The 24,933-nt window shown below is 45.8% G+C and overlaps 1 protein-coding gene across 2 annotated transcripts in view; it reads right to left on the bottom strand.

Moving 5' to 3' along the window:
• Nucleotides 1–24,933, bottom strand: part of NPEPPS (aminopeptidase puromycin sensitive) — a 186,920-nt gene that overhangs the window by 62,162 nt on the left and 99,825 nt on the right. For both annotated transcript variants that reach the window (XM_033918253.1, XM_033918254.1), the window contains exon 12: nucleotides 2,549–2,609. In XM_033918253.1, the coding sequence (XP_033774144.1) occupies nucleotides 2,549–2,609 (61 nt within the window). The remainder of the gene's footprint in view (nucleotides 1–2,548; nucleotides 2,610–24,933) is intronic.

Here is a 24,933-nt window from a genome sequence, read left to right as displayed (position 1 = left end):
GGTCTATAATTCGCAGCCTCTGCCCTGCAACCCTTTTTATGCAGAGGAACGAAATTAGCTAATTTCCAGTCCAGGGGAACTTTCCCCTTACTTAGGGAGAGATTGAATAGCTCAGCCAACGGTTTCGCCAGGGCATCGCTCAATTCTCTGAGCATTCTTGGGTGCAAATTGTCTGGTCCCATGGCTTTGTTCACCTTGAGTCTTGCCAGTTCACTGTAAACTTCACCTGGTGTGAACTCCTCACAGGTGAAGACTGAGCAGAAGTATTCATTCAGTAGTTCGGCTTTATCGGAATCTGCTTCCACGTAACTTCCGTCCGGTCTTCTAAGGCGTACTATCCCGCCTGTGTTCCTTTTTCTGTCACTAATATACATGAAGAAGGATTTGTCCCCCTTTTTAATGTTTTTTGCCAGAATTTCTTCCACTCGAAGTTTTGCCTCCCTAACTGCCATTTTGACCGCTGTAGACCTGGTCCTATATTCTACTTTTGCCTCTCTTTTCTCCGTGCGCTTGTAGGAGAGAAACGCTTTTTTCTTCTCCTTAATGAGGTGCGAGATCTCCGCGGTGAACCATTGGGGTTTATTGTTTCTTTGTCGTTTATTTACTGATTTTATGAAGCGGCTAGTTGCTTCATGTATGGTTGATTTCAGTGTTAACCACTTAGCTTCTACATCATCGGTCTCCGCTTGGTCCTGCAGCGTCTGATGGACGAAATCTCCCATGCGTGCGAGGGATAAGAAGGAGGAGGGGGGGAGAAAAAGGAAGGGACGCTTACTGCTGGACAGGGGGAGAATGAAAGAGGTGCTGATGGACAGGGGGGGGTGAAGAAAAAGGAACGGAGGCCTAATGTTGGACAGGGGGAGAAGGAAAGAGGTGCTGCTGGACAGGGGGGAGGTAAAACAAAGGGAGAAGGGCTGCTGCTGCATAAGGAGAGCAGTGAAGGGATGGTGGTGGACACAGGGGAGGTAAAAGGAAGGGAGAATGGACAGGGGGGAGCAGGCAAGGGGTGGTGATGGACAGCCAAGGAAAAAGAAAGACAGAAAGAAAGAAAGCGGCTAAGGAGAGAGAGAGAAAGAAATAAAGACAGACACACACACATATATTCTAGCACCCGTTAATGTAACGGGCTATAAGACTAGTTTTCTATAATCCAATATAAGTTTTTAGGAAGAATGACCTTTGTTATTCCTTTTTCGTTATACTTAAACATAAGTTCAATAAGTTTAAGATGAAGAGAATAGAGAATGACAGGGGGGAAAAAATCTGTCCCCGTCACCGGACCACCGTTCCCTTCACCGCCCCATCCCCGCCATCCTCCTGCCATATTTATGTGGGATGAGGTGGGGGGCAGGGGCAGCATCGGGAATGTTGTTGTTTTTTTTTCAGGACTGGGCCCGCTGTAAGCGAAACGCCGATAGCAGGATGAAGTCGGCATCCCTCCTGCCTTTTTCTTTGGGAGGGAGGGCAGCAGGGCTGCATTTGTATGGGGGCATCCCTCCTGCAATTTCTGGGTTGGGGAGCGCATTTGTCGGGGAGAGGCACATTTTTTTGACAGGCCTGCCTGTCTTAAATGAATAAAAAAAAAAAGACAGGCAGGCCTGTCAAAAAACCGGCAGACCTGTTGGTAATACAGTTACTGATAGGTCTGTAGCAGTCGGGTTTGACAACAGTAAAACCCAATTCAAAATAGCCAAGCAATTGTTAATGAATCAATCGCTTGGTTATTTTGCATGGGGTTTTACTAATTTGCATGGGAGGATCGGATCGGAGCAGTGAATAATCGAGCAGCAGTTTAGTGAATCGGATCGGGAACGATCGCAAAACCAGGATTAGAACCTTTAGTGAATCTAGCCCTAAGTATGCAGCAGATTGCTGGAAGAAAAGCAGTTTGATTTTTAAGGTATTGTGATCAGAAGAAAAACATTTTTAGTCCTTTCTACAGGAATATTTTTGTAAGTAATACTTTAAGAAAATATACTTTAGACTAGAGCATGAAATTCCTCAGGAAGACCAAACCAATCACATGAAGGCAGTAAAATCATGTCACAATTATTTTATGTATATAGGTGAATCATTATTGAGGCAAAGGGGGATCTCTCTCCAGAAAGATTGTTACATTTCTGTTGAGAGATCTCCATTGCACAAATAAACTTTTGTGAGCCTTTTTGATGCAAGATTATTTTTATCATTAAATGACTTAATAAATATTTTTTGATTGGAAATATATAATCATATTTGTGCAATTATTAAATGTGGAGCATCAGTGAGAGATCCTGTTTACTTGTCAGTCAGATTTTCAGGATAGCCACAATGAATATGCATAAACTTGATTTGCATACACTGCCTCCATAATATGCACATTTCTTTCATGCATATTCATTGTGGCTATCCTGAAAACCTGACTGGCAAGGGGGTACTCCAGGAACGAGCTGAGAAACACTGGTATAGAACGTTCCATCGCCTTCCTATTATCAAGCAGGATAAAACATTGTAGGTGACAGCAGAAAGACCAATCCATCCATCTGCTCTTTTATTCCTTTCACATTACCAGTAGCTGCATTCTTCTCTTGAAACTTGGTCAAGTACAAATTCATTCCTTTCCGGAAATCCTAGATACAGAAAAGTAAAACAAATCATAGACAAAATTCCTCTAATCTGAGAAATGGAGAAATCAGATCTTATCTGCAAATTTGCTTTCTATTAGTCCTCACAACTGGCCAAGACTGATGTTTTCCATGGACAGCCACACATACGGGGTGATGTCACAGCTGACAGCGCCCCTTGTCAAATAGCTGATTGACCTTTAGAAAGATTTCTGAGCATGCATAGTAGGTTCCTGCCTGAATGTATGTATTTGATGAGCTATCCCCGTCAATTATTTTTCAACCGCCACAGCGGTCAGAAACCTAAACTAAAGTTAACCTTAGGCTTATATACCGCATCTTCTCTGTAACAGTAGAGCTCGGTACGGTTTACAAAAAATTAAAAAGGAGAACAGATATAATATGGTTTTGGAATAGTATGGAGAGGAGTGGAATTTGAAAATAGCCAAGTTTTCAGATGTTTTCGAAATGGTTGAAAAGAACCCAGATCGCGCAGTTGAATAGGAAAACTAAATGCCCTTGTCTCGTCGTTTTCACACTTTTATTTTCAAATGGAGAAAAAACCCGGTTTCAAAAAAATGTACCACTTGTGCCACTAAAATGTCTCTTACCGATCCCTACTCCCAGACAAGCAAGATCCTCCAGATGATGTTACATACCCAACTTTTCATCAAAAAAATGGCTAAACAGCTTTCACTAGCCACTTCTGACAAACCTGTCCCACAGGGCAAGTATTTAAAAGCTCTAAAGTACTTGGAATTCCCTAAAACACAAATAGCCTTGCCTATACATGAGCATTTATTGGAGCAAGCAGCTGCTATATGGCAAGAACCATTGACATCACCCCCTACAGGTAAGGGGATAGAGTCCAAATACAAGATGCAACCAGCCCTGAGTCATAACAAGTTGCAGCTATCACACCAACACTCGGTAGTGGTGGAATCTGCTCTCAAGCAGTTTGACTGTAAATTTCTGACCAACAAACTTTTCCACCAAAATTCAAATCAGGTCAGTGAACCCACTATTTACAAATTCAAACTGCAGACTTCAAAGCATACCCTAAAGAAAGCCACAGCATGGTGGCCGAAACGTTGGTTTCTACCTGACAAGACGCAGCGAGATCCGGAAACCTGCAACAATGTCCAATTGGTTGGCTGATTGTATTGCTTATTGTTATTTTGTTTGTTCTCCTCATGCTGCTCCTCGAGTATCAGCTCATAAGCTTAGAGCTAAATCTAGTTTCTCTTGCCTATTTACAGAATGTGCCATTGTTAGATATCTGTTGAGCAGCTACCTGGAGTTCTCCTAACTCGTTTATTCAGCATTACTGTGTTGATCAGTTATTTGATGTTGAGTATTTGCTACTGTATCAATAAACAAGGCTTCTGATTAAAATTCAACCAGCCTCCTCCTTTTGAAATACTGCACTACTCAAATCAAGAGAGTCAAAAACGCCTCTGCTCTCTATTCAATATTAAAATCTACAAATCCCCAACCTCAAATGCAAAATACTCCAAACATCAACCTACCTACAGCCCAGGAGCTTGCTTCACACTTTTCTAATTAAGTCAATATCATCAAACAAAACCTTTCCACAACAAAACCAATAACCCTAAATAAAGGTCCCATTGATTCAATCCTTCTTTCCTTCCTCTAAATGTGCTCGATTTAATCTCCCCAGTCTAAGTGAGATTGAACGATTCATTCGGAGTATCAGTACTAAGGGGGGTTCTCAGGGTGAATCGATTCACCCATCTATTCTTAAATGTTTCCTTCCAGTCTTCGGTCCTTTCATTCATACTTTGGTAACTGCTTCTTTCCACGACTTGAGTAGAATAGTTTGTTGAAGACTTTCAAACATTCAGCTGATCATCAAAGATCACAAAATCAGTCCCGATGACAAATCAAACTACAGGCCCATTGCCAATATTCCATTTTTAGAAAAATTAACAGAAAAAGTTGTATTTACTCAGCTCTCAGAATTCATAGAAAAAACAAACATCTTACACCCTAACCTGACAGGCTTCAGACAACATTACTCTACAGAGCATACATTAATAGGTATGTCAACAATTATTCATTACCATCTGGACCACAAATCTGTTCTTTTAATCTCCCTAGACCTCTCTTCGGCATTTGACACCATGGATCATGGCCTTCTTGAACGACTTGAAGCTATAGGTATTATCAATCGGGTTTTGGCTTGGATTCACTCCTATTTTACCAATCGATCTTCAATAGTTTCATTTAATAATACTATTTCAGAAAATCTCACCACAAATTTTGGAATTCCTCAATGGTCTATTCTTTCACCCCTCTTGTTTAATATCTTTCTTGCTCCATTGATAATCTTCTGTCAGTCTATAGGATTTAACGCGTTTGCTTATGCAGACGACATCCAGCTTCTCTGCTCTCTAGATCCTGAGAATCACTCAGATGTTCAATCTATCAATAAGAAACTCACATAAATTCATCACTGGCTTGATACAAATTGGTTGGCGCTTAATGTCAATAAGTCCAACGTAATGCTCTTTCCTTCAAAGAAGGACTTAAACTTCACTATCCCATCACTTTGGTTGGCAACACTCTCCAAGCAGTTACCTCCATCAAGATATTAGTGGTCATCTTCGATCAGAAACTGTCCTTTCATGAGCATATTAGCAGTGTAGGCAAATTCACATTTTTCAGACTACGACAAATTTGCTCAGTTTCAAAATGGCTAGAACCCAAATCTCTTAACATATTAATCCATTCCTTGGTCATTTCTAGAATTCACTGTTCACAGGAATTCCCCTTATAAGAAATTAGACGCTTGCAACTTATCCAAAACGCCTCTGTCAAATTCATTTCGAAAGCAAAGAAATTTGATCATGTTTCACATAAGAACATAAGAATTTCTGCTGCTGGGTCAGACCAGTGGTCCATTGTGTCCAGCAGTCCGCTCCTGCGGCGGCCCCCAGGTCAAAGACCAGTGCTCTAAATGAGTCCAGCCTCACCTGCGTACGTTCCAGTTTAGCAGGAACTTGTCCAACTTTGTCTTGAACCCCTGGAGGGTGTTTTCCCCTATGACAGACTACGGAAGAGCGTTCCAGTTTTCCACCACTCTCTGGGTGAAGAAGAACTTCCTTACGTTGGTACGGAATCTATCCCCTTTCAACTTTAGAGAGTGCCCTCTCGTTCTTCCTACCTTGGAGAGGGTGAACAATCTTTCTTTATCTGCTAAATCTATTCCCTTCAGTATTTTGAATGTTTCGATCATGTCCCCTCTCAGTCTCCTCTTTTCAAGGGAGAAGAGGCCCAGTTTCGCCAATCTCTCACTGTATGGCAACTCCTCCAGCCCCTTAACCATTTTAGTCGCTCTTCTTTGGACCCTTTCAAGTATCCTTCTTCATGTATGGCAACCAGTGCTGGACACGGTACTCCAGGTGAGGGCACACCATGGCCCGGTACAGCGGCATGATAACCTTCTCCGATCTGTTTGTGATCCCCTTCTTTATCATTCCTAGCATCCCATTGGCTCCCGGTGGCACATCGAATAACCTTCCAGATATGTCTACTAAGCCTTAAATTGATACTCTATAAATCTCCTTCCTTTGTTGACAGAGTCTTAATACCTTATGCTCCCACCCGATCACTTAGAAATAATGATCAACATTTGATGGTTGTTCCCTCTCTCAAATCCATTAACACGCAGAGACAATATATTTTTTCAGTTGTCATTCCACAATTGTGGAATTCCCTCCCAATACACATAAGGGAAGAACGCCTCATCGATAGGTTTAAAAGCAAGTTAAAATGCTTTCTTTTTAAAGATGTTTTTGACTTCTAGCTTTTTATAGTTAGGTTACATTTTTAATAAGAACATAAGAATAGCCTTACTGGTCCATCAAGCCCAGTAGTCCGTTCTCACGGTGGCCAATCCAGGTCACTAGTACCTGGCCAAAACCCAAGGAGTAGCAATATTCCATGTTACCAATATAGGGCAAGCAGTGGCTTCCCTCATGTCTTTCTCAATAACAGACTTGTCCAGGAACTTGTCCAAACCTTTCTTAAAACCAGCTATGCTATCTGCTCTTACCACGCATTCCAGAGCTTAACTATTCTCTGAGTGAAAAAAATTTCCTCCTATTTGGTTTTAAGAGTATTTCCCTGTAACTTCATCGAGTGTCCCCTAGTCTTTGTAATTTTTGACGGAGTGAAAAATCGATCCACTTGTACCTGTTCTACTCCACTCAGGATTTTGTAGACTTCAATCATATTTCCCCTCAGTCATCTCTTTTCTAAGCTGAAGAGCTCTAACCGTTTTAATCTTTCCTCATACGAGAGGAGTTCCATCCCTTTTGCCATCTTGGTCGCTCTTCTTTGAACCTTTTCTAGCGCCACTATATCTTTCTTGAGATAAGTAGACCAGAATTGAATACAATACTCCAAATGAGGTTGCACCATGGAGCAATACAGGGGCATTATGACATTCTTAGTTTTGTTAACCATCCCTTTTTTAATAATTCCCAGCATCCTGCTTGCTTTTTTGGCCACCGCCACCACACATTGGGCGGAAGATTTCATCGTATTGTCTACAATGACACCCAGATCCTTTTCTTGGGCGCTAACCCCCAAGGTGGACCCTAGCATCCAGTAACTTTGATTCAGGTTATTCTTCCCAATGTGCATCACTTTGCATTTGTCCACATTACATTTCATCTGCCTCCCTATTGTTATATCCCTCACTCGTCTCATTTACTATCATACATTGTATTTCTTTCCCCACTTCCCTTTTGGGCTCGTTTACATTATGTTATGATATGTGTCTTATCTACGTTATTTGTATTGACTCCCTGTATATTGTGATGTATTATTTTTTTTTGATTTGTTTATCGCTTTGTATTAAGATTAAGCGATTCATCAAATTTTAAATAAAACAAACTTAAAAACATATTTGTAATCCTCAGCTTGGGAATATCCATATGTGTGGCTGTTATCTATCCTGCCTGTCCATGGAGAAAAGTGATGTTGCATACCTATAACCGGTTTTCTCTGCGGACAGGAAGATACAACAGCCACACAATCCTGCCCTTCCCATCCCTTGCTTGAATTTTCACGTGTATACCATATTTTTCGCTCTATAAGACACACCTGACCATAAGATGCATCTACCTGTAGAAGAGGAAAACCCAAGAAAAAAAAATTCCCACCGTCCTGCCCTGTACCCCCTCTGGTGGTCTAGAGGTAGGCTGAGACTGGGTCTTATAGAGCGAAAAACCCGTGGGCAACAAGAGCTGATGGCAGCCAATCAGGGAGCAGTGCCAGATCAGGCAGGAACACGAACAGCACGCGCCTGCCTTCTGTGCCTTCGCAAAAACTGATGGTAGCTAATCAGGGAGCAGTGCCAGCCCAGGCAGGAACACAACAGCACGCACCTGCCTTCTGCGCCGCTCTGCCCAAACAGAAGAACAGCTGTCCAGCGTGAGAGACAGGCAGGAATGCAGAAAGCTCCAATGGACTTAAAAATAGGTACCTGGGGGCTGCCTGACTACGGGGTGTGTGCTTGTACTGCTGACGGGGGGCCGTGCCTGTGCTGCCTATGGGGGGGGTGTGCCTGTGCTCCATTAGACGCACCCTTATTTCCACCCACTTTTTTATGGGGAAAAAGTGCATCTTATGGAGCAAAAAATATGGTATATATCTTTCAGCTTTGACATATTAACTAACGGGGATGGCTCTTGCAAATAGATACATTCAGGCGGGAACCTACTATGCATGCTCAGAAACCTTTCTAAAGGTCAATCTGAGCTATTTGACAATGGCCGCTCGGCACCATCAGCTGTGACATCATCCAATATGTGTGGCTGTTGTATCCTGCTGTCCATGGAGAACACCTGTTAAAGGTATGCAACATCACTTGATTATGAACTCCTAACAGCATGTGGAGACTGAGAATTCTGCCCTGTGCAGTCCTTTTTGGCATCAATATTCCATCCAAAAAGATGCTGAAAGACCTCCAGAAATTCTCTCAATGCCCCACTCAGACTTCTTTGAGTTGTGCTTATGTTGAATGAGCATTGCTGAATTAATAAAAAAAAATGTTTAATAGTCAATAACATTGATTAAAATGAAAACCACACTTCACAGCACTGTGTACAAGAAAAACCTATCTGTTACCAGCTACTGCACCAAGACCATACTGGAAAAAAAAACAAACTATTGGACTCTTAAATAGCTATCAGAAAACATATCGAGCAGGTTCCTCTTCCTCATCATCCCTCCAGATTAGCCCAGACTGAAGAGAGTTACCAAAGCAGTGACTTCTAGGTGTGTTTTAGCAAGGACTGCATTCTATGGTCTTAGGGATACTGCAGAGCCATACCACCATCCACAGGAATAATAGTTTTCTTAGTGACTGCAGAAACTACAGCACCTACCTTAGGAGGTCTTAAAAGCTTCTCTATCCTGTTCTGGGGCATGCCATTCTAAAGGGCATACCTGGGAATTCCATTGTATCTGAATCATGTCCCCAATATCCTGGTGCATTGGAAAGAATTAGATGGGCTTGTAAAAAGAAATTATGTACTTACCCTAGTAGATAGGTGAAACATTCTAGACCAGTGTATCTCAAACTGTGTGCCGTGGCACACTAGGTTGCCTCCTGGGATTTCAGGTGTGCCGCGGCACACTAAGGAGGAAGAAAAGCACCGGTGCCAGCTGACTGCCTACAGGACATATCTCTCGTGGAGAGGCATGACCTGTAAACAATCAGCCGGCACTAGCACCTCTCCTCTCTGGTCCTCTTCTGGCCATCTTCTGGTCCTCTTCTGGTCCTCTTCTGGCATCCCCTTCTGGCCATCTCAGGACATGCCTGGAGGGCCTTCATGCATGTGCGTACATCATCACGGTGACGTTCGCGCACTTCCAGATACCTCCAGCTGCGGCCACTACATTTAGTGTGCTGCGGCTCAAGAAAGTTTGCGGGACACTGTTCTAGACAGTATTTATTTCCCCATAACCATGTGCTGCTGAAGGAATCCACTCTGGATTTTTCACTCTGCCTCTATTGTACTTCACTGGGCTCCCTAGCTTCACCTTCAGTTAGAACCCAAGCACATGAAGTAGAGACACCTGTAGCAACAGGCTTAAACATATTGTTCTGCTCAAAAAGTAACTAGACAGGACCGTTAACCGCCAACACAGGCTTCAAAGGAACACAGAAACTACTTCCCAATAAATTGAAATATATACAAATCTACAAATTCATCCCGGCCCTCAAGGGGCAAGACTGAAAACTGTAAGCAGGTGCAGGAAGGACAGGACGAGAGTCTAGAATGTCTCACCTATCTACTAGAAAAGAGCTTACCAGGTAAGTACATAATCTCTTTTCCCAGTGCAATAGGTGAGACATTCTAGATAGTAGGGACGTACAAAAGCAGTCCCCCAAAAGCTAGGGTGGGCTTGCTGCGCTGACTCTTAAGACCGAGGACCCAAAGGCAAAGTCTTGTCTTGCCGCCACATCCATTCCATAGAACATGGCAAACGTGTGAAGAGAAGACCATGTTGCCACTCTGCAAATCTTCTCAGGGAAGAAAGATCTAGCTTCGGCCCACAATGAAGCCACACTCCTTGTAGAATGTGCCTGGACAGAAACAGGGGACTGTTTCCCTAACAAGAATGTAAGCTAACGCAATGGCACTATGGATCTATTTGGAAAGTGTGGACTTGGAAGCAGGAGCGCCACACTTAACTAAATGAGTCAGCACAAACAAATGGTCAGAGAGATGAAACTCGTTAGTGATAATGCAGAAGAACTCTGCGCACATCTCGTTTCTTCAACATATGGTCCTGTGTCTTGGAACCAGTCAGTTCAAAGGCGGGCAAACACATTTCCTGATTAATAACGAAAGCCAAAACTACCTTCAGCAGGAAGGAACCATCTGAAGGAAAACCCCCGCCTCCGAAATACGGAAGAAAGGGTCTCTGCAAGACAAAGCCTGCAGTTCCAATACCATACACGCCAAAGTTATGTCAACCAGAAAAACGGTCTTGAGAGTCAAGTCCAAGAGAGAAGTAGCTCAAAAGGAGCCTTGGTAAGGCTAGATGACACCAAGGAAAGAAAAGGGTGATTAACTGGCGGTCTGACACAAAGAGCCCCCTTCAAGAATCTAGCAACATCAGGATGAGATGCCAAGGAGGAACAACGCTCCCAGGATCTAAAACAGGAGAGCCTGGTCACCTGGACCCGAACAGAAGCCACAGTTAGGCCTTTATCCAAACCAGCCTGAAGAAAGGTGAGAATTAGCGAGATCAGAGCTGAATAAGGGTCCACCTGGTCCTGGGCACACCAATGTTAGAAGGCCTTCCACACCTTAGCATAAGTGAACATCATGGATGACTTCTTAGACTTCAGAAGAGTATCAACAACCAGGGCAGAATATCCTTTATGCTCTAAAGCTGCGTGTTCAAGAGCAAAGTAACCCGGATCCTCCATGGAAACTCGACCCTACGTGAGAAATGTACGGATAGGCGCTCAACCAAAGGCTGCGACCTTTGCAAAGACACATTACATCTGCGAGGCCAATCTGGAGTCACCAGAATGATGCGACTTGGATGAGCCATGATCCGCTGAATGGCCCGGCCAATCATCGGCCAAGGAAGAAAAATATACAGAAGAATCTCTTGAGGCCACAGCTGCACCAGAGCATTGAGCCCTATGCTGCTGGGCTCAGATCTTCAACTGAAGAAGCAATTCACTTTCTTGATTCTTGCCATGGCCATGAGGTCAAAGTGGGGCCATCCCCAGCATCCCACTATCGCTTGGAATGCCTTTGGGGACAGGGCCCACTTGCTTGGATCCAGAGTCTGTCTGCTGAGGAAGTCTGCTTGAATGTTGTCTACTCCCACCACATGCACTGCCGTCAGCGCTAGGAGATGACATTCCGCCCAAAGAAATGGAAAGCAGCAACCAAGATGGCAGTTTGAGACTCCACGGAGACGCTGCCATGGTCAGTTTGGATTTTTTTTCTACCTTCCTATGGTAAAGAGAAAATTGAAGACCCGTGTTTTCCCGGAGGAGCCTGTTTCTGTCCAGACTGACCTGATGGACACCTTTCTGGAGTGTGGCTCCCGAGCGAAATCGCCGGAGGGAAATTCCTCGGCTGGGGAGGGCGTGCAGGCTGAGGCACACAAGCTCTCTTTCAAGGCGGCCACACTGTCCCTGGATGAGCGGAGCCTGCTGGAGCGCCATGGAACATCGGAGGAATGGTTGGAGGTTAACCCGATGCAGGACGTCCCCCTTTGCCGTTCTAGCAGGGAGCAAGTGCTGACCCTGGAAGGAAGCAGGAGGAACGCTGTGAACCATCGATGCAGTCGGCGGGGGAACTTCAGCAAACCCAGGATATTTCAACAATTGTAGCAGGGTCAACAGGTATTGTAGTTTCTAATATGGACCTTAGAACTGTGATTGTTCCCCTACAGAGGCCCAAGGTCTTCAACATGGAAACAATTTGGAAAGCTATATCTAATTTACAAATTTCTCTGGTTAATCAAACGAAGCAACTTTCTTCAAAGTGTACAACGGTACTATCAGAAAATCGTGAATTGAAGATGAGGACATTGACTTTGGAAATTAAATTGGATGGAGTAGAAGTTAAGAGTTAAATTTTTGGAGACCCAAGCTTTGACTTGGGTTAAAGATAGTGCAAGTTTGCACTTAAACAGGAAATGTTAGAAAATTTTACTAGGAGATCAAATTTGTGGATTATTAACTTTCCTAAACAAACTTCAATAACAGCAATAGTTATGTTTAAAAGATATTTGAATGAAATTTTGAAAGTACCGGAAGCCTCATATCTGCCTCTCTCAAAAATTTATTATTTACCTAGAAGAATAAAGCCACAAAGTCCTAACCAGCAGAATTGGTTTGTTTGGACTTATCTAATTTCCTGGAGAGATCGGATACTGAGACTCAGGTGTCAGCAACATTGTTGGTATGATTTGCTTTAGATGACGATAGGGTATAGATGCTAAAATTGTTTTTCAAATATAAAGATGTTCCCTTTTTGTCAAATGTCATTAGAATGTATCCAGATGTATCTCGTCCAACCCAGAAGAGAAGGAAACAGTTCCTCATTCTGAGACCTCAGGTACTCCAGTTGGGTGCAACATTTGTTCTGCAGTATCCTAGTAAATGTGTTTTGATTTTTAAGGAAAACAGATATGTTTTCTATGAACCACAGCATTTATCAGAATTTGTTTCCGCTAAAGGTTAATAAATTACTATAACATGAGTTTGCTGTTGATGTTACTTAGCTCAATTAGGATAATTCGAGAGCCATCTACCCTACCCTCATCTTTAGTTTTCCTTGTTATCTTTTTTTAGACTTAAAATTCAGCTAATGTTTAATTCTGTCTCCATATATTGTGGACTACCTACTTCTTGTTGTGAAATTTTTTTTTCTTTTTCCTTTGTGGAATTATGTTAAATTTCATTGATAAATGTTTGTCAACAAGAAGATTTTTCCTTTTTGACTGTTAAGACTGTCAAAATTGTTAAAATTTATAAATAATTTAAATAAAAAGAAATAGAAGGCAGACTTCCTGAGCCAGAGGAGTGCTATTGGTCCCTCCCTGGCAACTGACGTCGGAGAAGACTCTGACCGCTTGGCCCTCCAGAGTCTTCTGCAATCTTGTCAGAGCTAGTCAAATGGCTCTGAGCTCCAACCAGCCGATTGACCATTTTCACCGAGAGAGCGTCCAACACCCCTGAACAGAACAACAATTGCAATTGGCTCCCCATCCCCGAAGGCTGGCATCTGTCATCACCACAATCCAAAAGGCAATGTGTAGCAGTATGCCCCTACAGAGCGATGTGCGCACATGTGCGCCCTCACCCAAGGAACCACATCCAGTGTGACAACCATGGATCCCATAACTTGAAGATAATCCCATGCCAAAAGAGCCAGCTGCTCTAGTAGGGAAGAAATCTGGGCACACATTTTCTACCTGCGGACTTCTGGTAGATAGATGCGGCCTGCTGCCGTGTCAAAAAGGACTCCCAGGTATTCCAGAGATTAAGTGGGCATCAGATGACTGTTCCTGAAGTTGAAATCCAGCCCAGGTCTTCCAGCACCTGGATCACCTGCTCCACCATGTGCTGTCCTTCAGCCAACAGAGGATCCGTAGCCTGGCTAACTTAAGTACCAGCCATGCTGAGCCCCAAAAGCAACGACAGCCGCCCCACTGGACTAGCTGAGCATTTGGTCACCTGCTTCAGCAGGGGAGAAGCTAAGCTGGATGCTGCAGCCCCGCCCCCTCCCCAGCTGCCCCACGCAGCACGTGGCACAAGGATGCTATAAAAGTGCTAAATTTATACAATCCTGGTAAGAATCCACACGAGGAGCCCAAGGATTCCATCCCAGCAGGTTTCCAGTTAAAATTTGCAGTTTTGAAGAAGCAGGGAGCTTTAGAAAAAAAGATTGCTAAAATGGAACATTAGGTTTATACCTTTGATAATCTTATTTCTGTTAGTCCCTGTAGGATTCCATATGCTAGGTGTTCAATCACAACCCGCAATCTGGGAGTTGCAGAAATCCAACACTTTTCTGAGCACATGTTCCACCCTCTTAATTGGATGTGTTTACTAGCTCTCAGGCTAAGTCCCAAAGCCAAGTAACATAGCTAACAAATCCATGACAAGGAGGTACGGGGGGAGGGGGGGAAGATCCCCCAACACCACAAACAACTCTTGAACTGCTCTGCAAAACATAAACAAGTAATAAGCAGGCACAAAGGCAACGCAGAAAAACATTGAGGAACAATGTAGAACTAACCTGCTGTGTGCAACGAGCACCCCAATAAACACTTTCGATAATGTGCATACTCACAGACACTCCCCACAGTAACTGGCCAGAAAATCTTCATGCCTGTAATGAGAATAACTGAGGCAGAAAAGCAGGCTATTCCAAAACAATTAAGTGTATACAGAGAGGGTTGGGTCATATGCAATCCTACAGGGACTAACAGAAAGAAGATTATTGAAGGTATAAACGCAATCTTCCATTCTGTTACATCTCTTCCGGATTCCATACGCTAGGTGACATATCAAAGCAATGGTAACAGCTAGGGAGGGACAGAAGAGCCTACCCTCAACACCGAGGTTCCAAAAGCAGCATCAGAACAAGCCGCCACATCCACTCAGTAAAACCGGGTAAAAGTATGAAGAGAGGACTAAGTAGCCGCCCTACAAATTTCATCACGATGAATCGCACGAGACCACCTACAATGACGCCACACTTCTAGTTAAGTGGGCTTTAAGCAAAATCAGCAGCTGCTTGCTGCGGGTGATATAAGTCGCAGAAATAGCCATTCAAATCCATCAAGCGATCAAAGACTTGGATACCATTCACCCCCAGCGAAGTACAGAAGTCAGGACAAAAAGGTAATCGACAGCCTGAAATCGTTAGTCCTCTCCAAATAATGGAGTAAGACTCTCCGGACATCCAAGTTGCGCAAGATCTGATCATTGCGCTCTGAACCTGTGGAATGAAACGCAGGCAACTGGTTGACATGGAAAGCTGAAACCACCTTCAGCAGAACAGAAGGTACAGTATGGACAACAACATCTGTGTCCGTGATATGGAGAAAAGGTTCCCTGCACGAAAGAGCCTGACGCTCCAAAATATGCCGTGCCAAGTCAATGGTGACCAGAAAGACAGTTTTGATTGTGAGATCCAGAAGAGAAGCATCCTTCAGCAGTTCGAATGGGACCTCTCCAAGGCCCTGCAAAATGATGTTAAGATTCCATGAAGGGAAAGGAAGACGCCAGGGAGAACACAGATGAAGCGCCTCTCTCATAAATCTGGTCACATCCGGATGAGTAGTAAGCGAACTAGCGTCTCTGCGCGCTCGAAAACATGAAAGACCTGCAACCTGAACTAAGTGAGGGCACTGCCAGACCTTTGTCCAGGCCCTCCTGAAGAAAAGCCTGGACCACTGAAATGGGAACCCTCTCAGGCTCCACCTGATCCTTAGCACACCACTGTTGAAAAGCCTTCAAGACTTTGGTATAAGAAGCCATAGTAGAGTATTTCTTCAAGCACAAAAGAGTCAAGGTAACTACATCTGAATAACAGCACTTCATAAAGGCCGAGCGCTTAAAATCCATGCTGTAAGACCAAAGCGCCATGAGTTCTCCATGGGCAATGGTCCCTGACTGAGAAAGTAGCAATGAAGAGGTAGCTGGAGCTTCTCATCCCACTGAAAATGGATGAGATCCGCATATCAAGGGCAACAAAGCCAATCTGGAGCCACTAGAATAACCAGGCCGGGATGTGTCACTATCCAGCAGATGACCCGACCGACCAGTAGCTATGAAGGGAACACATACAGGAGCTCATGAACCGGCCAGGGCTGAACCAAAGCATCCAGAACTAGGCTTCTGCGCTGCGTTCAACGACTAAAAAATTGCCTGGCCTTCGAGTTCTCTGCTGAAGCCATCAAGTCCATCTGGGGCTGACCCCAGCACTGCACAGACAGAATGCCTTCTACAAGAGGGACCATTCTCCAGGGTCCATGATCTGTCAGCTGAGGAAGTCTGCCTTAATGTTGTTGACTCTGGCCACTTGGGCCGCCAGAAGAGACAGAAGATGCACTTCTGCCCAGCAGAAGAGCATGTGAACCTCCTGGCACAAGGGAGTGCGCTTCTTGTGCCCCCTTGATGATTTACATGTGCCACCACCGTGGTATTGTCAGAGAAGCAAGCCTCGCATCGCTTTTCCTTCAAAAAGGGGCTGGAGAGTGTGTAACTCCAGCTGAACTGCCCTGAGCTCCAGATGATTGATCGCTCAACGTTTCTAATGGAGAATCTACTGTCCTGAATGTAACGGTCCCCGCAGTGAGCACCTCAACCTGACAGGCTGGTATCCATCATAAAAGTCATCCATTCTGAGATCCAAAGAAAGTTGCCCTGTCAGAGAACCTCTCCCTGAAGCCACCAGCTCAAGCTGCTGCGAGCTGGCGCCATCCAGGGGAACGGCATCTGAAGGGAATGATGCTGTGGAGATCACTGAGAGAAGAGGGACTCCTTTAACGGGTGCATGTGAGCTCAGGCCCAGGGGACTGCTTCCAAGGATGCTGCCATGGATCCCAGAACCTGAAAATAAAGCCATGCCGTGGGAGCCGGAAAGTCCAGAAGAGCTCTGATCTGCTGTTGAAGTTTCTGTCTGTGTGCCTCAGAAAGAAACACACGACTCTGCCTGGTGTCAAAGAGAAGACCCAGATACTCCAATGACTGGTAAGGCGTCAAAAGTTGCTCTTCTTGAAGTTGACAATCCACTCCATCACCTGCAATAGAGACACCACAATATCCACCGCACATTCGCACTACGGATGAGACAGATGATTGGTTGATCCGAGCTCCAAGTGCCAGTGGAGAAAAACTGCCACAACTACAATCACCTTGGTGAAAGTGCGAGGTACCATCGCGAAGCTGAAGGGCAGTACAGCGATCTAGAAATGCTGTTGTAGAACAGTGTTTCTCAACTCGGTCCCGGAGCACCCCCTTGCGAGTCAGGTTTTCAGGATATCCACATTGAATTTGCATAAACTTGATTTCAATACACTGCCTCCATTATATGCAAATTTCTTTCATGCACTGAAGCTACCAAGAAAGCAATTTTTCAGCGAAGAAAGAAGAGACGCAGAGCAACTGCAAGAAACTTCTGCATGGAATGCTTGCAGAAATTGTAACTGGATATGTTTACTAGCTCTCAGGCTAAGGGGGTGGAGCATGTACTCAGAAAAAGTGTTGGCTTTCTGCAACTCCTGGATTGTGGGTTGGGATTGAACACCTAGCATATGGAATCCAGAAAAGATGTAACAGAATCCAAGATGGCTATCAAAACATTTCATGCCAAAATTGCAATATTTTTCACATGTCCCAAACTCTAAAAATTGTGATTTTAGGATTTTTCAGGATGGGGAACACATGGGAACATCCAGAAACACTTAAAACTCCTTTTGCAACCTCCCCCGATGTGACCCGAAAGGATCTGTGCTGCAACCTGCTTTCAGCCCTATCACAGTAGCTGGATGAGAAAATTCACTGCCACAAAGCTGGGAATGTTTCTGCAAAGCTGATCTTCAAGCTGCCAGTCAGACTCCTATGTCTGACTATACTTCCACCCCTGCAGACCAACGGATGTGCACCAGGATGGGTGGAAGTGCAAAGACACAGCCAGCACACTGCGAGACACCACCGAGCCTCCTAAGAGTGCCTAACAGCCTGTGCTCGACCCCTGATTAACAGTAGGCAATCACATGGCAGGGACAGCCCTGAGCTCCAGAGAAAACTATGCAGGCTGGTAACAGGTACCCAGTGGGATCGGCCTGTAAGCTACAGACCGAAGTCTGTGAATTTTCAAGCAGGCAGAGCTTCAAAATCACTCTAAGCAACAAATTACTCGAAAGGGATGAAATTACATCAAATTAAAAATAATAAAATGAGGAGAGCAGAACACATACTCCAACAGGCACGCATGCAAAAAGCACAGTTACTTACCGTAACAGGTGTTATCCAGGGACAGCAGGCAGATATTCTTAACGTATGGGTGACGTCACCGACGGAGCCCCGGTACGGACCTTTTTAACTAGAAAGTTCTAGTTGGCCGCACCGCGCATGCGCGAGTGCCTTCCCGCCCGACGGAGGAGTGCGTGGTCTCCAGTTAGGATAAGCCAGCTAAGAAGCCAACCCGGGGAGGTGGGTGGGTCGTAAGAATATCTGCCTGCTGTCCCTGGATAACACCTGTTACGGTAAGTAACTGTGCTTTATCCCAGGACAAGCAGGCAGCATATTCTTAACGTATGGGTGACCTCTAAGCTAACAGAGAGGGAGGAGGGATGGTTGGCCATTAGGAAAATAAATTTTGTAACACAGATTGACCAAAGTGTCCATCCCGTCTGGAGAAGGCATCCAGACAGTAGTGAGTAGTGAATGTGTGAACTGAAGACCAAGTGGCCGCCTTGCAGATTTCCTCAATAGGAGTGGAACGGAGGAAAGCCACAGAAGCAGCCATAGCTCTGACCCTGTGGGCCGTGACAGGTCCTTCCAGTGACAGGCCGGCCCGAGCATAACAGAACGCAATACAGGCAGCAAGCCAATTGGACAGCGTTCGTTTAGATACAGGGTGACCCAGACGATTAGGATCGAAGGTCAGAAAAAGTTGAGGAGAGGAGCGGTGAGCCCTGGTACGGTCAAGGTAGTACGCCAGGGCACGCTTACAATCCAGCGTGTGAAGAGCCTGTTCCCCAGGATGAGAATGGGGTTTAGGGAAGAAAACAGGCAGCACGATGGACTGGTTGAGGTGAAAGGCTGAAACCACCTTAGGAAGGAATTTAGGATGGGTACGCAGAACCACCTTGTCATGGTGAAAAACAGTGAACGGTGGATCGGCGACCAGTGCATGTAGCTCACTAACCCTCCTGGCAGAGGTGATGGCAATGAGGAAAAGCACCTTCCATGTGAGAAGTTTGAGCGAGGTAGTAGCCAGAGGCTCAAAAGGAGGTTTCATGAGGGCTGACAAAACCACATTGAGGTCCCAGACGACTGGGGGAGGCTGAAGAGGTGGTTTGATATTGAAGAGGCCTCTCATGAACCGGGAAACCAGAGGATGAGCCGTGAGGGGTTTTCCAAGGATAGGCTCATGAAACGCAGTGATGGCACTGAGGTGGACTCTGATTGAGGTCGACTTGAGGCCAGCGTTGGAGAGAGAGAGCAAATAGTCCAGTACAGTTTCCACCGCCAGAGAGGTGGGATTGTGATGATGAAGGAGACACCAAGCGGAGAACCGGGTCCACTTCTGATGGTAACATTGGAGTGTGGAGGGTTTCCTGGAGGCATCCAAAATGCGACGGACTGGCTGAGACAGGTTTTCTGGAGAGGTCAGCCCGAGAGAAACCAAGCTGTCAGGTGGAGCGAAGACAGATTGGGATGTAGTAGAGACTGATGTTGCTGTGTAAGAAGAGTAGGAAACACGGGTAGAGGAATGGGATCCCTGGAGCTGAGCTGAAGCAGGAGGGAGAACCAATGTTGTCTGGGCCACCGAGGGGCGATGAGAATCATGGTGGCCCTGTCCTTGCGGAGCTTGAACAGGGTCCGCAACATCAGAGGAAGTGGAGGGAAGGCATAGAGGAATCGATCCGTCCAGTCGAGTAGGAATGCATCCGGGGCCAGACGATGTGGAGAGTAGAGTCTGGAGCAGAACTGGGGCAGCTGATGGTTGTGAGGAGCTGCAAAGAGGTCCACCTGTGGAGTGCCCCATCGAGCAAAGATGGAGTGGAGAGTGGGAGGATCCAGGGTCCACTCGTGAGGTTGAAGGATGCGGCTGAGCTGGTCGGCCAGGGAGTTCTGTTCGCCCTGGATATAGACCGCTTTGAGAAAAAGATTGTGGGCTGTGGCCCAGGTCCAAATTCGGAGGGCCTCCTGACAAAGGAGACGAGATCCGGTGCCGCCTTGCTTGTTGATGTAGTACATGGCGACTTGGTTGTCCGTGCACAGGAGAAGAACCTGAGGGTAGAGAAGGTGCTGGAAGGCCTTGAGAGCATAAAACATGGCTCTGAGTTCCAGGAAATTGATGTGATGTTGACGCTCCTGAGGGGTCCAGAGTCCCTGGGTGCGTAGATCCTCTATGTGAGCTCCCCATGCATAGGGGGAGGCATCTGTGGTGATGATCATGGAATGAGGGGGCGGATGAAGAAGGAGGCCCCTGGAAAGATTTGAGGAGTTCAACCACCATTGAAGAGAGTGCTGAAGAGACGATGTCACAGAGATGGGATGAGAAAGAGGATCCCTGGTCTGCGACCATTGGTTGGCGAGGGTCCATTGCGGTATCCTCAAATGGAGTCGCGCCAGAGGAACCACATGGACTGTCGAGGCCATGTGACCCAGAAGAATCATCATCTGGCGAGCAGGGATGGATGGTTGGAGGAGCACCTGTCGACAGAGGTGAAGCAGTGTCCGGTGCCGGTCGGCAGGAAGGAACGCTCTCATGGAGTTGGTATCGAGAAGTGCTCCGATGAACTGAAGGCGCTGCGTGGGAAGCAGATGCGACTTGGGATAATTGATCTCGAACCCCAAGAGATGGAGGAAAGAGATGGTGTGGTGAGTGGATTGCAGCACAAGTGGAGCGGTCGTTGCTTTCACCAACCAATCGTCCAAGTAGGGGAACACTTGTAGGTTGTGGGACCTGAGACAGGCCGCTACCACAATCAGGCATTTGGTGAATACCCTGGGAGAAGATGCGAGACCAAAGGGAAGCACTTTGTACTGATAGTGGTGATTGAGTATCTGGAATCGGAGGTAGCGACGTGAAGCCTGATGGATTGGGATGTGAGTGTAGGCTTCCTTGAGGTCCAGGGAACATAGCCAGTCGTGTTGAGACAGAAGAGGATAAAGTGTGGCAAGTGAGAGCATCCTGAACTTTTCCTTGACCAAACACTTGTTGAGGTTCCTGAGGTCGAGGATAGGACGAAGATCTCCTGTTTTCTTGGGTACCAAGAAGTAGCGGGAGTAAAATCCCTGACCTCTTTGGTCTGGTGGAACTTCTTCGATGGCATTGAGAAGGAAAAAAGCAGAAAAAATCAAAATAACGCGAGCGGGAAGGCAAAAAAGGAGTGTTCAACAGCCGTTGAATACCACATGCGTCTTCTTCGCTCCGCGGAAACGAAGAAACTGGAGACCACGCACTCCTCCGTCGGGCGGGAAGGCACTCGCGCATGCGCGGTGCGGCCAACTAGAACTTTCTAGTTAAAAAGGTCCGTACCGGGGCTCCGTCGGTGACGTCACCCATACGTTAAGAATATGCTGCCTGCTTGTCCTGGGATAAGGAAAGAACTGAAAGTGGAGCTAGAGAGTTGCACGGGGATAGAAATCAAACCCGTCCCTGCCCATCCCCGGTATAATCAAACCCGTCTCTGCTGGAATCAAATTTGTTTCCACCCATCCCTATAAACTTCAGAAGTAGTTATTTCATTTAATTATGCTACTGAATTAAAGGCTCTGGTAGAGACCCATTTACTAATAAGCAAAGACACTTTATTAATTTGGAAATATTAATTGGGAAGAATATATACTTTGAAAACGGGGTTCTACCAAAGCCTCTAATGTAAATATAAAATATAAATACTCAGCAGATGAGGATCCCCAAGCTATCAGCTGAGGACTTCCTCTGCAGTTGGTCGGGGGTTCCTTTTACCAAGCTTGGCAGGCAGCAGTAGCATCCCTGAGTCACAGATGCTGGCACCTCAGTGGCTCAAGGATGCTGCCAGCGACTGCTGCGCTTGGTGGAGGAGAGCTCTGGCCATCTCTAGAGGAGATTCTCTGCTGGCGATGCTTGGGAATCCCCACCAGCCACAGCAAGGGTCAGCAAGCACTTAAACACTGTAGAAATAAAACCAGAAATGCATTTCCTTTTCTTTTTAATACTACAAAGACATCTGCTATATACATTTCCCAAAGCTAACATATTTTAGTCAAATTCCATTTTTTACCTTTGTTGTCTGGAGACTTATTTTTTTCCATCAAGTTGACTCCTGTTTCTCTTTTCCGCTTTCCCATCTTCTGTAAATTCTTCTGTTACTGTCCATTGGTTCCTCCTACCATGGTCCAGCATTTATTCCTTTCATATCTTTCGGCCCTGCCCACCAGCCCCATTTCCAACATTTCTCCTTCTATCACCCCTCTCCAGCACCATGCCACATCTCTCCCTCCATTCCCTTCACCATTATGTCCAGCATTCCTCCCAATTTGTCCCACTGTTCCCTTTCCACATTTCTCCCTTTCATCTTTCTCTTCTCTATCATCTTACCTCACTTCCTCCCTATGACCAAAATTCTCCTCTTTCTTCCATTCCCCGTGCACACCATCTCTTTCCCTCTCACTGACACACTCACAACCAATTCTCTCTTTCTATTCCCTCCCCCACCTCAGCATCTCTTTCCCTCTCTTCCTCCGTCCTCTCTCCCAAGTTTATGGCTTCTGTGTCTAAAAACGCACTCCCTCCCCTCCCTTCTGTGTCCCGCGTTTGTCTCCCATGTCCCAACGCGTTTCCTCCTAGTTGGAGCATGTACCATGCTTGCCCGCTCGCTCTCTCCCTCCTTATCTGCCCCCATCCTGCAAGTCTGTACCTCTCCCGATGACAGAGCTGCACTTCTTTGCAGGGCAGCAGGCCCTGCACTTGGCTGACACAAAGCTTTCCCTCCGATGAAAGCTCTGAAGTCAGGGGAAGACTTCCGGGTCAGCTTAGTGTGGCATGCTGGGAGCGCTACACGCTGCAGGAGGGCAGGAAAAGAAGACGAGCCACTCAGCTCGAGCTGCCTCCAACCCCGCAGGATCCCTGTGACCCGAGGGGGCATTCCTAAGGGATCCCTGCGACCCGAGGGGGGCGTCCCCATGGGATTCCAGTCATCCCCGTTCCCATGCAGCTCTCTACTAGAGCAGTACAATAGAGGCAGAGTGTATTTCTTCTGCAGCAACACACGACTATGGGGAAATAACTACTGCTAGAATGTCTTATCTAATGCACTGGAAGAGCCATTTAATAAAGAATCCATATTGCAGGGTTCCACCAAGGTGGAGTCTTCCTCAAAATTCAAATTAGAAGATATCTGCACTATAAAATCCTGCAGCTCATCTCTGAAAAACAGGGCCACTGAGGTGTCCTCATTTAGGGGCAGATACTCCATCCAGGCTTCTTCCTTAAAAAAATCTCAAGAATCCTCATTTAGAGTTTGTTCCTCCTCAGACTGAAGAGAGCCAGATTCAAGAAACTCTTTCTCTCCTCATTCTAAATGCTGGTGTTTGGGTATAGTAAAACATTGCCTCCCCTTTTGAAGGCTCTCATACTTGAATACCAGCTGTTCCCCAGCTTTCCTCGTACAAAGGGCCTTGAACATAGCTAGAATAAATCAGAGGAAAAAATCAACCCGATGCCTATTCCTGCATTATACTGCTCGATGGACCCACGAGAGGCAACACAGCCTCCAGTCATGGAGACTGATCCTGGGCTAAGGAGAAATCCAAAATGGTAGTGGTTTTCATACTACTGCCGGGTCTATTGGTTAAGTCAGGAGGATGTCTAATGCCTGCAGAATCCAACACCTTGTAGGTCTTCTGTTCCAGAAAAGAACCCAAATCCACCACCTACAGGTTGCAAAGCTGCCTTAACACTCCCATAATACCTGCAAACTACTTCCACATCAAATCCCTTGCACTTACAGGCCACACTTGTGGACTCTATCAGTACTCCATATTGCAGGGTTCCACCAAGGTGGAATCTTCCTCAAAATTCAAATCAGAAGATACCTGCACTATAAAGTCCCAAGTCCCTTTCCCTACTCAAGGTTTCACCTGACTCACACACTGCTCCCCCCCCCAAAAAAAAAAATAATAATAATAAAGAGCACCAAACCCTGCACCAGGGCTGACAAAAAGTCAGAGACACAACAGAATCTATAAATTACAAACTCCCCCAGGACAGCCAAATTTCAAACTAGCACTATGAGAATAAAGCTTGTTTTCTCTCTCTATTTATTGTTTTTTTTTAAATCAAGACTAGTCCCAAGGGCACTCAAGGCTCCTTTATTTCTGCTGAGGAAGGCAGAACCAAGACCTAAGCAATCTTGCTGTTCCTGTTATCTGTTGATCGGGTAAGCAGGGAGGGAGGAAATTCGGCCATTCTGCAGGTGTCAGCTCCTATCCAGACATTAGCACTGTTGAAGCCATGAAAGGAAAAAAAAACAGAAAAAGTGGAAACTCGCTCAGTGGTGTAGTAAGGGGGGGGCAGTCTGCCCCAAGTGCCGTCTTGGTGGCGGCACTGGCACCAATCCTTCACTTCACCCCCCCCCTCCAACACTGTACCTCTAGCTCTTTGCTGGTACAAGCAGAGCCTATAAAGAGCAAGCCTGGGACTTGGGGGGGGGGGGGGAGGGGAGAGAGAGAGAGAAAAGATTACTGTTTGTGCTGACAGCATTAGAGATAGGGCTAGGCCCGGGAGAAGGCTAGGCTCTGATTATGATTGGCTGTGGGGAGAGGGCACGCAAGGGCTATCATTGGTAGGATACTCAACACATGATCTGCAGCACTAAGTGCTGATTTGCTGAATGTCGAGCCATGATGCGCCCAATTTACAGCACAAAAATCTAAAACCAGCAGCTACTGAAAATTTCCCCCAACCAGTATTCCAAAGCAGCCCAAATGGGCAAGAAAACAACAGACCTAGCAACTATGCTGTCTACCACCTGCTGGAAATTGAGAAACATTGAGAGGGACTGCACAAGGCAGTTACAGGCT

This window comes from Geotrypetes seraphini, chromosome 13 (genome assembly GCF_902459505.1).
Source record: "Geotrypetes seraphini chromosome 13, aGeoSer1.1, whole genome shotgun sequence".
NCBI lineage: Eukaryota > Metazoa > Chordata > Amphibia > Gymnophiona > Dermophiidae > Geotrypetes > Geotrypetes seraphini.
Note: the sequence above shows the minus strand (reverse complement) of the source record. Positions and strands in the feature narration are given on the sequence as shown.